A 16,777-nucleotide genomic window follows, 5' to 3' on the forward strand; every position below is an offset into this window, starting at 1 on the left:
CCTTTGACCCACAATGTTGTGACAACCACGTAACCTACTCTAGAGACTGCCTAGAATTTCCCTAGTGCATAGCCCTCTATTTTTCTGAGCTCCAAGTGCCTACCTAAGCGGATCTTAAAAGGCCCTATTGTATCTGCTTCCACCACCAGCAGTGTATTCCATGCACCCACCACTCTCTGTGTGAACAACTTACCCTTGACAACCTCTCAGTACGATTTCCAAGCACCTTAAAACTACGCCCCCTCATGTTAGTGATTTCAGCCCTGGGAAAAAGCCTCTAGCTATCCACATGATAAATGCCCCTCATCATCTTATACACCTCTATCAGGTCACCTCTCATCCTTCGTCGCTCCAAGGAGAAAAGGCCAAGTACACTCAACCTATTCTCATAAGGAACGCCCTCCAATCCAGGCAACATCCTTGTAAATCTTCTCTGCACTCTCTCTATAGTATCCACATCCTTTCTGTGGTGAGGTGACCAGAACTGAACACAGTACTCCAAGTGGAGTCTGAGCAAGGTCTTATATAGCTGTAACATTACCTCATTACTCTTGAACTCAGTCTCACGGTTGATGAATACCAACACACCATACGCCTTCTAAACAACACTGTCAACCAGCACAGCAGCTTTGAGTGTCCTACTGACATGGACCTTAAGATCTCTCAATTCCTCCACACTGCCAAGAGTCTTACAATTTTTATTATATTATGTCTTCTGTCTTCAAATTGGACCTACCAAAATGAACTTCTTCACACTTGTTCCTAAAGGTTAATTTGCAGGATGAGGAAGGCAAATGTGATGTCAGCATTCATTTCAAGAGGACTAGAATATAAAAGCAAAGATGTAATGTTGAGAATTTATAAATGGAGCATTGTGAGCATGTTTGGGCTACTTATAAGGGATGTGCTAACACTGGAGGGGGTTTAAAGGAGGTTCACAAAAATGATTCCAGGATGAAACAGCTTGTCATATGAAGAGGATTTGATGGCTCTGGAACTGTATTCATGGAATTCAGAAGAACGAGGAGTGACCTCATTGAAAAGCATCAAATGGTGAAAGGCCTTGAAAGAGTGGATGTGGAAAGGATGTTTCCTGTGGTGGGAGAGTTTAAGATCAGAGAACGCAGCCTCAGAATAGAGGGACATCCTTTTAGAACAGCGATGAGGAGGAATTTCTTTAGCCAGAGAGGGGTGAATCTGTTGAATTCTTTGCCACAGGCAGCTGTGGAGGCCAAGTCTTTATGTAATTTTAAGGCAGAGTCTGACAGATTCTTCATTAGACAGGGCATGAAGTGAAGGGACATGGAGAGAAGACAGGAGATTGGGGCTGAGTGGAAAATTGGATCAGCCATGATGAAATGGCGAAGCAGACTGCTCCTTTATCTTATGGTATCCCTTCATGCCTTTTGATATAAAGTCAGACTAACTGGCCTTAATTTCCTTTCTTCTGCCTTCTTGAAGATTGGAGTGACACTTGCAATTTTCTAGTCTCCTAAACCAAGCCAGAATCCATTGATTCTTGAAAGATCATTACTAATACGTCCATAATCTCTTCAGCCACCCCTTTCAGAATCCCGGTTGTAACTTATCTACCTCCAGACTTTTCAGTTTCCCAAGCAGCTTCTCCCTAGTAATGGCAACTTCACTCACTTCTACCCCAACACTCTCAAACTTCTGGCATACTGCTAAGTGCCTTACACAGTGAAGACTGATGCAAAGTATTCATTCTGTTCATCCACCATTTTCTTGTCCTCTTGTGTAGGTATACAGATGTACCTAATAAACTGGCCACTGAGTGCAGCGGCAGGAATATCACTCAACTGATAATATGACTATTAAATCCATGGTTGAAAGTTCAGGTAACGCTTCAAGATATAAAAACTGTTTATACTGACAAAAAATTATTACTATTGCAGATTATGAATTATAAACTCACAAAATTAATCTCACTAAGAACATGCAAGGATAATTTAATAATAGTACATGTTTTAACCTTGCACTATTTGTTACGGACAATTCTATTAAATAACAATTCAAAAGAGCGGAAACCACAGAGGCTCATGTTCTTGTGCATGTATGCAATACAACAAATGGCTGAAACATAAAACAAAAGATGCAAACTAAATTTTGTTAGCTCACCTTGAGTTCTTCTACAGCCTTCTTGAGCTCTTCAGGGGTTTTATATTCAAAATCTCTTTCCAAATACTCTTCCTCAGCTTGTGCTATCCATTCCTGCATTTCTGACAGGTCCTTTCTGAGACTCATAGTCTTATCCAGTCCACCCTTTAACGCATTCTTTTTGGAATATGCCTATTTTGTAATAGTTGAAGAAAAGTCTGGCATTACCATTTCCACTTCATTCAATTTAGAAGAAATTACAGAGAATATTCTAAGAAATTGATGCCCATCCTTTCCAACTTTGCAGAGGACATGTTGGAAGTGAATATGTTTTTTTTTTGGAGTCACTTATTGACCCACAACAGTCAGGACCCATGTGCATGTGGTAAGTGTCAAAATGTTCAACATCTGTGAAAACAGTAAATAAACTTTGGAAAAAAGAATCAGAGGTAAAAAAAAAAACCTGCTTATTTTCAGAGAGTAAATGAAAATTTATGCTTCTTATGATTGAATAAAGTTACCAAGTGTGGCACAAGTCTGAGAGGTGGATTTGTGTGGAGGGAATCAGTTTCAGTATTCAAACAAATAATCATGCGACCCAAGTAAATTTCAACACCGTCTTCTCTTCTTTTCTCAGGACTTAAATGAAGTAAATTATGTGCTGCGTTGGGACAAATGAGCTTTGGCAGATGGAGGAGAGGGTACAAGCCATTCTGAGGGGCAACTCATCGCTCTAGCTCTGTGATAATGTGGAAGCTTCCACTGGAATACCTTTCTGGCTTTGATGTACATTTTACAGGTAACTATGCATCAGCATTTATCCTGGATCTAAGGACAGATGCAATTGATGCAAATCAGCCAATAAAATATAATAACCTTACAAAATATTCACCAAAAAATGTTGCTGCATTTTGTTTAACAGTACTTATAGTGTCACCTAACAGCAAGATCAAATTGAAAAACAAAAAAATTAAAAGTTTATTATTTATATCACGAGGAATTTCAGCAGATGGAATAATTTGTTTTAGGCAATGAGTTGAGAGGGTGACATCTTGCAATGTGGGAGCAGTTTGTAAACAGCAAGTCTTGTTGGGAGTGAGTCATGTAACAAGTGAGAGAGTGACATCTTCCAGAGTGGGAGCCATTTGAAAACAGCAAGTCCAGTTGGTAATGAGAGAGGACATCTTGCAGGGCAGGAGCCATCTGAAAGCAGCCAAGTCTAATTGGGAATGAGAGAGAAAAATCTTGCCTTTTGAAAACTGCAAGTCTCCTTGGGAGTGAGTCAGTGTTTGAAGTAGCGAGTGAGAGAGTGACACCTTGCAGAGCAGGAGCTAGTTGAAAACAGCAAGTCTCATTGGGAATGAGTCTTACTCTGCACTTTGGATGTGGACTTGGACTGTGGACTTTTTTCAATCTTATGTTTTTTTTATATTCTGTGTATTCCGCCAGATCTTCTTCGCTTTTTTTTGTGTGCAGGTGAGGGGGATTTGGGGATTGATGATCATGCTCACATTCTTCTCTTTCCTGGTTTCACAGCTATCTGGAGAAGAAGAATTTCAGAGCTGTATACATTGATAATAAATGAATCTTTGAACCCTTTATACTTGAGCCAATAAAAAGGAGATATAAGCAGAGTGCACCTTGTGGGAGAGCCATTGATGGAGTGAGCCAGCATTAGAGAGGTCAGGCTTGGGCAAGAATAGGCATAGACTAAAGGTGCTGAGTCTTTTGGAGTCATTTAGTTAAGTGTAGAACTTAAGTTGAAGAGGTTAGAGTCAAAGGTGTAACAGTTATAGGTAGGATGCCAGTTAAAGCAGTGGAATTCTCCTTCTTTAAGATGTGGGATTGCAGGGTACCTAATGGTCTCCTTGATGACTACATCTGCAGGAACTTCAGCTTCTGACTGACAAGGTCAAGGGACCGAAGCTGGAGCTGAGTGTACTCAGGACCATGCAGGAGGCTGAAAACCTCAGACATGAGGCTTTACTGAGATGCCAGGCTTCAGATGGTAGATGGTTAACCACCATGAGAAGTAAGGGTGGTAAACAGTCAGTACAGGGTTCCCCTATGGCCATACCCCTCAGCAACAAGTATCACCCTTTGTTTCTGCAAGGAGGGATAACCTATCAGGGCACAGCAGGAGCAGCCAAGTCAGTTGCGCTGTGGCTGCCTCAGAGGCTCAGCAGAAAGATATAAATTCAGGTAGAGCAATAGTGATAGGAGACTCAATAGAGGGATAGAGAGGAGATTCTGTGGCCACGAAAAATTCACCAGTATGGTGGGTTGCCTCCCAGGTGTAGGGGTCAAGGATGTCTCAGAATGGCTGCAGACTATTCTCAAGAGATAGGGTGAGCAGCCAGAGTGAAATTATCCCCTTGGTTCAAGAGCCTGATGGTTGAGGGACAATAACTGGTGTTGTGAGTCCTGAGAAAGTTATTAACCCTCACGCATCAGACTCTGAAACCAATGAGGATAACTTCAGTTGCCTCAACGTTAAATGTTCCCTCAAGCCATGGACTCATTTTCAAGGATTTTTCATCTCATGTTCACAATACATTCTCAATATGCAGATAGACTGGGAAAATAAAGATGGTGCTGGATGCTAAGAGAGAGGATTTGTAGTATGCCTACGATATGGCTTTTTAGAGCAGCGTCGCACTAGGGGAAAGGCAGTTCTGGATTGGGTGTTGTGTAATGAACCAGATTTGATGAGGAAGCAGTAAGCATAATATGATAGAATTCACCCTGCAGTTTGAGAGAGAGAGAGAAGTTAAAGTCAGTTGTATCCATACTACAGTGGAGTAAAAGGAATTAGAGAGGGATAAAAGAGGAGTTGGTCAAATTTGATTGGAAGGGGACAATAGCAGGGATGTTGGCAGGGCATCACTGGCAGGAATTTCTAGGGGCAATTCAGAAGGTGCAGGATAGATACATCCCAAAGATGAAGAGGTATTCTAAAGGGAGGGTGAGGCAACCGACACTGACAAGTGAAGTAAAAAACAACTTAAAAGCAAGGACATATAATACAGCAAGTTAGAGGATTGGGAGGTTTTCAAATGGCATCAGAAGGAAACTAAAAAGCAATAAGGAGAGAAAAGATGAATTATCAAGGTAAGCTTGCCAATAATACAAGAGGATGCCAAAAGTTTTTTTTCAGAAATATAAAGAGTAAAAGAGAGGCAAGAGTGGATATCGGACTGCAGCAAAATGACACTGGAGAGGGAGTAATGGGGTGAAAGAAATGGCGGATGAACTTAACAAGTATTTTGCATCAGTCTTTACTATGGAAAACACTAGCAGTATGCCAGTGTCAGAGAGCAGAAGTGAGTGTGGTTGCTGTTATTAAAGAGAAGGTGCTTAGGAAGCTGAAAGGTTTGAAGGTAGGTAAGTCACCTGGACCAGATGAACTACACTCCAGGGTTCTGAAAGAGGTAGCTGAAGTGATCGTGGAGGCATTAGGAAAGATCTTTCAAGAACCACCAAATTCTGGCATTCTTTCAGGGGACTGGAACATTGCAAACCTCACTCCACTCTTCAAGAAGGGAGGAAGGCAGAAGAAAGGAAATTACAAGCCAGTTATCCTAAATTCAGTGGTTGGGAAGATGTTGGAGTTCATTACTAAGGATGAGGTTTGGGTTACTTGGAGTCACTTGATAAAACAGGTAAAGGTCAAGATGGTTACCTTCAGGGGAAATCTTGCCTAACAAATCTGTTGAAAATCTTTGAGGAAATAACAAGCAGGGTAGACAAATGGTAGTCAGTGGTTATTGTTTACTTGAATTTTCAGAAGGCCACACATGAGGCTGTTTAACAAGCTACATGCTCATAATATTACAGGAAAGACTCTCACATGGATAGAGTATTGGCTGACTGGCAGGATGGAAAGAGCGAGAATAAAGGGGGACTTTTTTGGTTAACTGCTGGTGACGTGTTTTGTACGGGTAGGTATTGAGGCTGCTCCTTTTCATGATATATGTTAATGATTTGATTGATAGAATTGATAGCTATATGGCCAAGTTTGCGTATAAATCAAAGATAGATAGAGGGCCAGGTAGAATTGAGGAAGCAGGAAGTCTGCAAAAGGACTTAGACAGGTTGGAGGAATGGCCAAAGTTGTATCAGATGGAATGTAGTGTGGGGAAATATATGGCCAGGCACTTCAGTAGAAGGAATAAAGGCACAGAGTATTTTCTAAATGGGGAGAAATTTCAAAAACCAGAGGTGCAAAGAACTTGGGAGTCCATGTGCAGGACTCCCTAGTGGTTTATTTGTGGTTGAGTCATTGAGTCTGTGGTAAGGAAGGCAAATGCAATTTTAGCATTCATTTCACAAGGACTAGAATATAAAAGCCAGGATGTGATGCTCAGGTTTTATAAGGCATTGGTCAAGCCACACTTGGAGCATTGTGGGCAGTTTTAGGCCCCTTATTTTTAAAAAGTGATGTGTTAGCATTGCAGAGGGTCCAGAGGAGATTCATAAGAATGATCCCAGGAATAAAAGGGTTAACGTATCCCTTATAAAAGGTGTGTTTGATGGCTTTGGGCCTGTACTCACTAGATTTTAGAAGAATAAGGGGGTATCTCATTGAATCCTAGACAGAGTGGATGTGGAGAGGATGTTTCCTATCGTGGATGAATCTAGACCCCAAGAGCACAGCCTCAGAACAGAGAGACATCCTTTAAAACAGAGATGAGGAGAAATTTCTTTAGCCAGAGGGTGATGAATCTGTGAAATTTATTGCCATGTATGTCTGTGGTGGCCAAGTCACTGAGTATATTTAAAGTAGAGGCTGATAGGTTCTTGATTGGTCAGGGCTTCGAAGGTTAAGGCAGGAGAATGGGGTTGAGAGGGATAAGAAATCAGCCATATTGGAATGGCAGTGCAGACTTAATGAGCTGAATGGCCTAATTCTGCTCCTTTGTATTATGCTGTTAATCATAAGATTGGTGATCAAGAAAGAAGACGGCATTGCCGGTGGAGCCATTTTGTCAATATCTGGTGTTGTACATACTTATGTAGAAATTGGAGAATTGTCAAAATGCAAAATAACAAGCTCAGCCATCCTTTGTTTCTGACATGATTAAATATTATTGCCGTTTCCAGTTACACAATTACTTTTCTAATACTGTTAGACTTCATCTGGTGCAATTCCTCAACTCTCGTGGAACATCATCTGCAGCTTCACTTGGGCCTTTACAATATTTAGGAGGACCCAGGGATAAGGAATAAGGGACTTTAGATCATTGATACTTAGATACACAGATCAGCTAGTGAAACAAGAATTGTTTGTCTGAGAACAGAGAATGTTGAGAGGTAATTTCATAACTACATTCAAAATAAAGAAAGATCCATCCAGAGCAGTAAATTGAAACCACTCCCATTGTCAAGTATTGACATATCAGAGGAGCTTATATAGTTGCCTGAAAAACCAAGAGGAGATGTAAGGAACAGGATGAATACATCATAAGAGGAAAAACAATTCCTTCATGCAATTAGTTGGTTGATGTAGAATTTCTTGTCTGAAAGGATATTGGAAACAGATACAATTGCTGCGTTGGACAAATGACTGAGGAAGAAAAACATTACAAATCTTTGAGGAAAATACTATGGAATAGGACTGACTGTATCGTCCTTAAAGAGCCCCAGATGATACTCAAATAGGTGGTGCTGTAGGTAGTGAAGAAGGTTATGAAAAATTACATTAGTTTCTTAATCAGCTCAGACTCTGAGCTGAGGATTGGTAAATGGCTTTCAGTCCAGATAAATATGAGGTATTACATTTTGGTAAATCAAAACAGGGTACAACTTAAACAATGAAAGATGGTGCCCTTGAGTATTATAGAACAGAGGAACCTGGGAGTGCAGGGGTATATTTCTCTAAAAGCAGCATCATAAGTAGATAGGGTGGTGAAGAAGGCGTTTGGCACTTTCACCTTCATCAGTCAGAGCTCTGAGTATAGGAGTTTTGATGTAGGTATGCAAGATGTTGGTAAGGCCTCACTTGGAGTTTTCACTATGTATAGTTTTCATCACCCTGTTATGGAAAAGAAATTATTAAATTGGAAGTAGTGCAGAGATTATTTACTAGGACATTGCCTGGATTTGGGTGCCTGATTTACAAGGACTGGGACTTCATTCTCTGCAATACAGGAGCTTGAGGGGTGACAGGATAGAGATACTGTATATAAATATCATAAAGGGATAGACAGGATGAAAGCACAATCTTTTTATTTTTCAGCTGAAGTCAAGAGGACAGAGGTTTAAGATCAAAGGCAAGAGATTTAAAAGGTGCATCAGGGATAGGATGGTGTGTGTTTGGAATGAGCTGCCAGAAGTGGTTGAGGCAGGGACATTAGCAACATTTAAAATCCATCTACGTAAGTACAAGGATAGGAGAGATTCAGTGGGTACTGGACCAAATGCTGGCAGATGGCATTTGCTCACTATACAACACAGTCAGCATGGATGATTTGGGCCAAAGGGCCCATTTCCATGCTGTATACCTCTACAACTGACATGGACCCAATGGGCTGAATAGCCTCTTTCCATCCCATAATGAGTCAATTATTCTGATTGTCTTGTTAGGCTTGTACTCTTTAAGTAAAAAAAAAAGGATAAAAAGAGTTGAACAATATTCTTCATAAGACTACACAAGCAGGAAGATGTTTCTATTTCTGGGAAAAGGTAAAAGAAACATGAAATCAGACTTTATAGAAGCAGTGTCAGAAGAGGTAATTATCATGAGTTAACACAAGCAAATGGATATATGGACCCAGAATATCTCTCTGTTGACTGCATATATAAAGTTCATTGGATGTGCATCAAGCACTCTACTGACCAAAATTTTTAAAAATCACACATCCAGTCATAAAATATCTGTCTGAATGCCTAGCGATATTTTGTTTTTGCCATGTAAGATTATATTATACAGAATTCTGGACTGTTTGTAGGGTAGATAAACATACAAAATTATTTTCATGTTCAAATTTAAATTGTTTTGTCATTTTATTCTTAGTTCTGAAAATCTTAAAAGTTTGATTTGAAATCTGCATACAGAAGCATAATGATTTATTTCATCCACAAGGCTACAAAATAATGCTTCAAAATGATTGCCTTTTGATGTAGATGAGCTGCTCCTGTGCAATAAACTAAACTATTGGCAAAATGTACTCATATAAATGTTATTACTTGGAATACATAATTTCTCACAACCAGGTTTACATGATTAAATAAACCAGTTGGAAAGAGCACTGTTTATCACTTTTTGGCCATTAACGATACTTTGCAAAAACAATCTGAATCTGGCTCCTTTATAAGAATCTATATATTGAATGTCATGCCTTGAGGAAATTGTGCTTGGCATTTTAAAGCATAGATATCAAATCAAGCCAGTTCTGACTTGCCAAGTTATGATTCTTTATGTGCCACCAAGAGAAGATGAATTTTTGGCTTGCTGATTTTGTTTTTCTTTTGTCCCATCATCTCCCCAAAATGTAATTTTTGTTTGATGACTTATCTCTCAGTCAGGAGTGAAAATGGACTACAACAGGGCATTTCCTTCCCTGAGGATATTAATGTACCCAATACATTTTTGAAACAACCCATAGTTTCACAGTCAACAGTACTGTCAACAGCTTTCCATTCAGCCTATTTTAATGAATTTACATATTCAAATTTGGCATGAAGCCATTTACTTTAATCTCTCCAGACCTTTGATGTAAACTCTGGATTAATTATCAGTAACATAACTACAATACTACTTCATTTAAGATGGAAGAGATATTTTTGTCTACTTTGAAAATCAGCAAAGCAAACTGTACACTGAAATGCCCTTTATTATTGCCAAAATGTTGTTTCAGTCTGGCAACGAGCACTAATTCGAAATAAAATTATTATTGAAGTCTCCTGTAATTATAGAACAGTTGTAAACAATAAGACAAAACAAGAAACACTGGAACTTTGCATCAAATATAAGAACTTAACGGGATACCTCAAAAGTCAAGAATTCATATTATCCCATTCTTTTTCTGAAATTATTTTATATTTAAAAATAAATGTGGTTCACATAATTATCTATCAATACACCAAAAGGTGCTGAAGCTTTTCATACTGATCACATTCTGTTCTTCCTTTGACATTTTCTTTAGAATTGACCACAAAAGAAACATCATATCAGGCAGTGAGTGAAAGAGGGGAAAGAATTTGCATTAAACTTTGATTAGCTCAAAGTTGATGCCTCTTCATAGAATTTAATAGCATCAACTTTACTTTCCACTTGGCCATGGTAGAAAGTTAAAGCTTAACCAAATAGGAAACGTCTAATTCAGACAAACACTGCCCAAAGTTACCTTTCTCCATGCACTACTCATAAAGCTACACTCCATTTTTGGGCTAAAATTCAGTATCTTTCCAATGATTCAAAGCCAACAGATTTACTGAATTATTTCATATTGATTGCTTGATCAGGTGATGCAGACACTCAAATAATCATGAATCTTTTCACCATTTTCACTTGCATTAATTATAATACAACTGAAATAACATTCTTTCCCAGCAGTACTGTTGTACAACAAAAATGAAACATTTGCCTGAAAGTATACTCTCTATCATGCTTCAATGCAAACAAATCTCATTTAATGTTGCACTGGCAACCAAACTGTTTGACATTGCCCAATTTTCTTCTAGGTACTGAAGGTAAATAATCATACACTGAAGATTATCATCTCATTTGATTTTCAAAAACCTTGATTCTCCAAGTCTAGAGCACTCACCTGTTTACAAATATTATCCCAACATCGATTTAGATCAGCAAGTTCAGTCTGTAATTTGCTCAGATATTCAGGCTCAGCTTGGCTTTTCAAGGTTTCCCCAACTTCATTAATACCATTTAAGCTTGGCTGGATAGTTTGGATGTCATTCACTAAAGCCTAAAAAGGAAATGTGTCACAGTTACCAAAATGCCTGTAACCATAGCAACACACACAAAACGCTGGAGGAACTCAGCAGGCCAGGCAGCATCTAAAGAAACGAGTTAACAGCTTACGTTTCCGGCCAAGACCCCTCTGATAAATTGTGTGTGTTACTGGATTTCCAGCACCTGCAGATTCTCTGATGTTTGTGCCTGTAACCATAGTTGAAACATGGGACAAAGCTCTGTACTATTATGAAAGCTATGCTTCAGTTGGAGAGTCAATCTACTTCTGATACAAATAATTGTGTGCTAAGTTAAAACAAATTTGAGTAAACTCAATATATTTCAAAGTAAACATCTAAATATTCATTACCCAGAAATATCTCTGATTGAACAGAAGTGTGTTGGAAGTACTCAGATGCAGTTAGTTGGTCTACATTTTGTATGGTTTAGCAACGGTGCAGACATCTACCTCACTGGTATGTTGAACTCTTGGTTTCTTCCAGAAGTGTAAATAAGACTTGTGACATTTGATAACACTACAGATATTACATTTCTAATCAGACAGCCATCAGGATTTGGCCAGGAAATCATACTGTATGACAACAAAAATAATACATTACATCAGCAAGCTAAAAGCATATTTAATGCAGAAGTTCAAATATCATGGAGAGATTGAGGACAATAATTGGTTTAGGAATGTCATTAAGGTGAGATACAAATACTGTCTCTAACCCACTGGAGGTTTTCTTTCGTTAAATTAAGGCAGTCAATTTTTCATTATCACCAAGAGTGATTCCTTCCTAAAGGAAGAGCCGTCTCATCTTCTTCCAGGCGCTTGATTCTTTTCAAGCATTGTCACCAAACATCCATTCCCAAAGCATTCTGCCAACCACTCAAATGGCTTTGTACTGGTGACAGCAGATAACTTTATTTCCTACACCAACCTGTCAGCTAAAAAAAAATCACATCTACTTTACTTTCACCAGTGAAGATGAATCCAATCATCTCATTCCAGCCTTTTGTCAAATATGGCTATATTGAAATGCAGGGAGATTTGATAGGTATTCATATAATGATGTGGACCAGGTCTCACAAAGTAAAGATTTTATAGTATCCCAAAATGCCATGTGGAGAAATCCTTTGTTTAAAATAAGGTTCAAGTAATAAACTGCTTTTAAAATCAAAATATATCTTGATTTCCTTTGTGGTTTTCAAGTTGCTGGTAAAAAAAAAGCTTACTTCAATTCTGCAAGATAGTTCTATTCACTTATACAAACAACCAACTTACAGTTGTATCCTTTGAACTTTCTTCTTTAAGTCTTTTTTCTTCTTGAGTATTGGATTCACTGCTTCCTGCAACACTCAAGTTTGTTATAGTTTTTGCCTTTAGGATCAACCCAAGAACAGTTTCTAATAGTCAAATTTCATAGTCACATTTCAGGGACTGCATGCTTTCTATTTTCTTTTATGCTGAGGTGTTTATCCAATAAGCTAAAAATCACTTTCATAGCTGTGATTTGCTCACTGCGTTTACTGTAGACTCATGCTGTCAAATTCTCCTTGAAATGGCAAACATTAAGATGAGACCAATGACTCAAAGACTTAGCTCTGAACAGTAATATACACAAAAATTGATAACTATTAAAAGAGATAAAACTGAACGCACTGCAAACATCTATAATGACTCAATTAGCCCTAATGGAAATTTCAGCATTCATGTTTTTTTAAAGAACATATGCTGTTTATTAAATAGCACACTGAAGCCTCTTTTATCCTTTTACTGACTATTTACCCTAGGTAGACCTTACTTCTCTTGTAATTCTTATTCAATTCAGGAGCCACTTCTGATGAAACTCCTCTATTGTTTGAAATTCCCTGCTTTTAACCAGTTGGGAGTCAAAATCAACACATTTATCATTCTTTGGGGAGTAGTTCCCAAACACATCAATGCACAATAGAAATGATTTTCTTCGTACATCAAAATATTTCCAAAATATAATATCCTGTCCTTATTAAACAGTCAACAAAAGAATAAAGTAGATACATTATTAACATGTTATTGCTACAGCATTCTTGACATTGAATAGCTCAAAGCTGGAAAGCAACTACACCTTGTTATCTTTTGTATGTACCACCATTTACATTGTTGTTTTCAAATTTCACAACCCAATGTGTAAGCAAATAAATAAGAAAATAACCTGGGATTTCCAGCAATTTAGCTTTGAACCAGACTGTCTAGCTTCAAAACATGAACAAGTTAGAATCCTCTCAAAGCCATCACTTTTAAAAATGTATTTATGTCTGTGTCTTAAGAGATTACAATATTACAAAAGGTCTTAATGTTGTCAAGTACACGTATCATTAGTAAAAAAAATGATTAAAACTCAGGCCCTAATCTGTCATTCAAACACGTTTTCATCTGAAGGTACCTGCTATCAATGACATGGTTTGTGGAAAGCCAGTAGAACTCTGAGCACACAAAATGCTGGACGAACTGAGCATGTATGGAAGTGAATAAACAGTTGACGTTTCAGGCTGAGTCCCTTCATCAGGACACCCAGAATTTTGGATGCCCGGGAGACACTAGATAATATTAAGAAAACTTTCAAAACTGACACGAACCAAGCTTCATTATTATGAAGAAAATGGTTTTATTTCTGGTGCAGTTTCCGGTATCCATCCACCTAATGAATTTAGGATTTCTCTTGCAACTGTTATACTCAAACTTGCAATACTTTCCATTAAGACAAGAAATAATAATGAGTTAATTCACTTACAGTACACTGCTCAAGCTGCTTCTCAAGTGCTTCTGAATCACCAAGAGCAGGCCATTCTTCCTTCAAAAAAACATCCACTTCAGCCATCCATTTCTTCAAGGTTTTTGTGTCATTCTGTTTAACAGAATTATAACATTACAAATCAATGAAATTATCATGTTTTGACACATTCCCAAATTCACTGAAGTTTCTGATCACAAATTATTGTCACATTGTATAGCTTGTGCTTAATTTCAGGAATTGCAATGCTTCCAAGTACACAATTACATGTCAAATTTCATGAAGGCAAATTTAGTTTATGTGAGGGAGAAAACATTCAAATCTTACTGTATAAAATTGAAGTCATCTATCTAATTTTCTTCTTTTTTTCCTGACACCAAAACAAAGGAAAAAACATCACACTGTATTTTCTTCTCATGCAGTATTACTTCATAACCAGCATTTCCTTTTGGGGCTAAGTGATGTCTATTCCATAAATGAATGACAAAATATCAAGACTAATGGAGGCACATTCAATTTAATTGTTTTGGCTCAGAAGTTTAATGACTCCTAATCTTTCAAAAGATATGTCAGCATCACTTCTACTCTATCCTGGCCAAGACTGAGTCAAAGTTGACATCAGATTTATACATCTGGCGAGTGCAATTATTCCCCATTCTTCTTTCCAAAACTGCTCGAACACAGTCAGATTGAATGAAGAGCCCTTTTCAAGTCCGGTCACAAATTCTCAAATGGATTGACTTGGCCAATCCAGGACATTAACTTTGTTGTTTTTAAGCCATTCCTGTGTAGGGTTGGCTTTATACTTGGGGTCATTGCCTTGCTGGAAAACAAATCATTTCCCAAGTCGCAGTTCTCTTGCATTCTGCATCAGGTTTTCCTTTTGCTGTATTTACTTTACCCTCTACCTTCACAAGCCTTCCAGGGCTTGCTGCAGTAAAACATCCTGACAGCGTGGTGCAGCCACCACCATGCTTCCTGGTAGGGATGGTGTGTTTTGATGATGTGCGGTGTGAGGTTTACGCCAAACATAGTGTTTACTCTGAAGGCCAAAAAGCTCAATTTTGGTTTCATCAGACCAAAGACCCTTCTTCCAGCGGATTTCAAAGTTGCCCACAGGCTTTTTGGCAAACTCTACCCAAGATTTCATGTGAGTTTTTTCCAAAAGTGGGTTTCTCTTTGCCACTCTCCCATAATGCTGTGACTGGTGTAGCACCCGGACCACAGTTGATGTTTGTGCAATCTCTCCCATCTCAGCCGCTAAAGCTTGTAACTTTGCTAGAGTTTGCTAGAGGCTTCTTGGTGGTCTCACTCACTCTGTCCGTTCTTGCACAGTCACTTAGTTTTTGAGAATAGTCTGCTCCAGGCTGATTTACAGCAGTACCATTTTTTTTTCCAATTCTTGATGATTGACTTGACTGTACTCTAAAGGATATTCAGTGACTTGGAAATTTTGTTGTGTCCATCTCCTGATTTGTGCTTTTCAAAAACCTTTTCGCAGAGTTGCTAGGAGTGTTATTTTGTCTTCATGTTGTAGTTTTTGCCAGGATACTGACTCACCAGCAGATGGACCTTCCAGATAAAGGTGTATATTACTACAATCAATTGAAACACCTTGACAGCACACAGTGATCTCCATTTAACTAATTATGTAACTTCTAAAACCAATTGGCTGCACCAGTGATGACCTAGTGTGTCATATTAAAGGGGGTGAGTACTTAGGCAATCAATTAATTTCTGTTTTATATTTGTAAGTATTTCACTTTGTAGAGATCTGTTTTCATTTTGCCACTATAAGAGTATTTTTCTGTTGATCAGTGTCAAAAAAAAAACAAATTACATCCACTGTGATTCAATGTTGTAAAACTATCAAACATTATGTTGGGAAATGCATAATAATGCAATTTGGTAAAAGGAGCAATAGTGTGGACTAATATCTAAATGAGGAGAAAATTCAAACATCAGAGATGCAGAGGGACTTAGGAGACCTTGTGCAAGACTCCCAGATGGTTAATTTACAAGTTGAGTCTGTGGTAAACGCGGCAAATGAAATGTTGGCAATTATTTCAAGGGGAATAGAATAGAAAGGCAAGGAGATAATGCTAAGGCTTTATAAGACACTAGTCAGGCAACACTTGGAGTATTGTCAACAGTTTTGCGCCCATATCTCAGAACAAATGTTTTATCATTGGAGGGTGTCCAGAGGAGGTTCACAAGGATGATTCTGGGAATGAAGGGGTTAACATTTGAGGAGCATTTGGCTGTTTTGGGCCTGTACTCACTGGAATTTAGAAGAATGCGGAGGGAATCTCATTGAACCCTACTTAATGTTGAAAGGACTAGATAAGGTGGATGTTTCCTATGGTGGGGGCATTTTGAACCAGAGGACTAGGCTCAACATTGAGGGGTGATCTTTCAGAACAGAGGTAAGGAGGAATTCTGTTAGCCAGAGAGTAGTAAATCTGTGGAATGCTCTGCCACAGTCTGCGGTGGAGGCCAAGTCCACGAGTATATTTAAGGCGGAAGTTGATCATTTCCTGATCAGTCAGGGCATCAAAGGATACGGCGAGAAGGCAGGTGTATGTGGATGAATGGGATCTGGGATCAGCCATGATGGAATGGTGGAACAGACTCGATGGACTGAATGGCCTAATTCTGCTCCTATGTCTTACGGTCTAAATGAAAACTTCAAGGGGGGGAGGGGGTGTGAACACTGTTTTTTATAGGCACTGTACAGGTCCTCCCGAAGTTACTACAGGATTCTGTTCCTCTGAAGTGTTTGCAACCCAAACAACCTGCCCATCTCCTAACTGCTTGTTCATATGTACGGGATGTACGTACTCAGGTGTTCATAAATGGAAAAGGACCTATAACTTGAACTAAGGACATCAAAGAGATTTAGGTCAGGTATCTAGTTGTAGAAAGTAACATTATTCATTTTTGTGATAATCAATGTACTTCTCAACAG

The 16,777-nt window shown here is 38.6% G+C and overlaps 1 protein-coding gene across 9 annotated transcripts in view; it reads right to left on the reverse strand.

The window, feature by feature from the left end:
* dmd (dystrophin) overlaps window positions 1–16,777 on the reverse strand; it is a 1,932,045-nt gene that overhangs the window by 1,136,978 nt on the left and 778,290 nt on the right. For all 9 annotated transcript variants that reach the window (XM_073045659.1, XM_073045653.1, XM_073045656.1 and 6 more), the window contains 3 exons: window positions 13,810–13,923; window positions 10,890–11,045; window positions 2,140–2,310 (listed from right to left, as the gene is read on the reverse strand). In XM_073045659.1, coding sequence (XP_072901760.1) covers window positions 2,140–2,310; window positions 10,890–11,045; window positions 13,810–13,923 — 441 coding nt within the window. The remainder of the gene's footprint in view (window positions 1–2,139; window positions 2,311–10,889; window positions 11,046–13,809; window positions 13,924–16,777) is intronic.

Source organism: Hemitrygon akajei, chromosome 5 (genome assembly GCF_048418815.1).
Source record: "Hemitrygon akajei chromosome 5, sHemAka1.3, whole genome shotgun sequence".
NCBI classification, from domain to species: Eukaryota; Metazoa; Chordata; class Chondrichthyes; order Myliobatiformes; family Dasyatidae; genus Hemitrygon; species Hemitrygon akajei.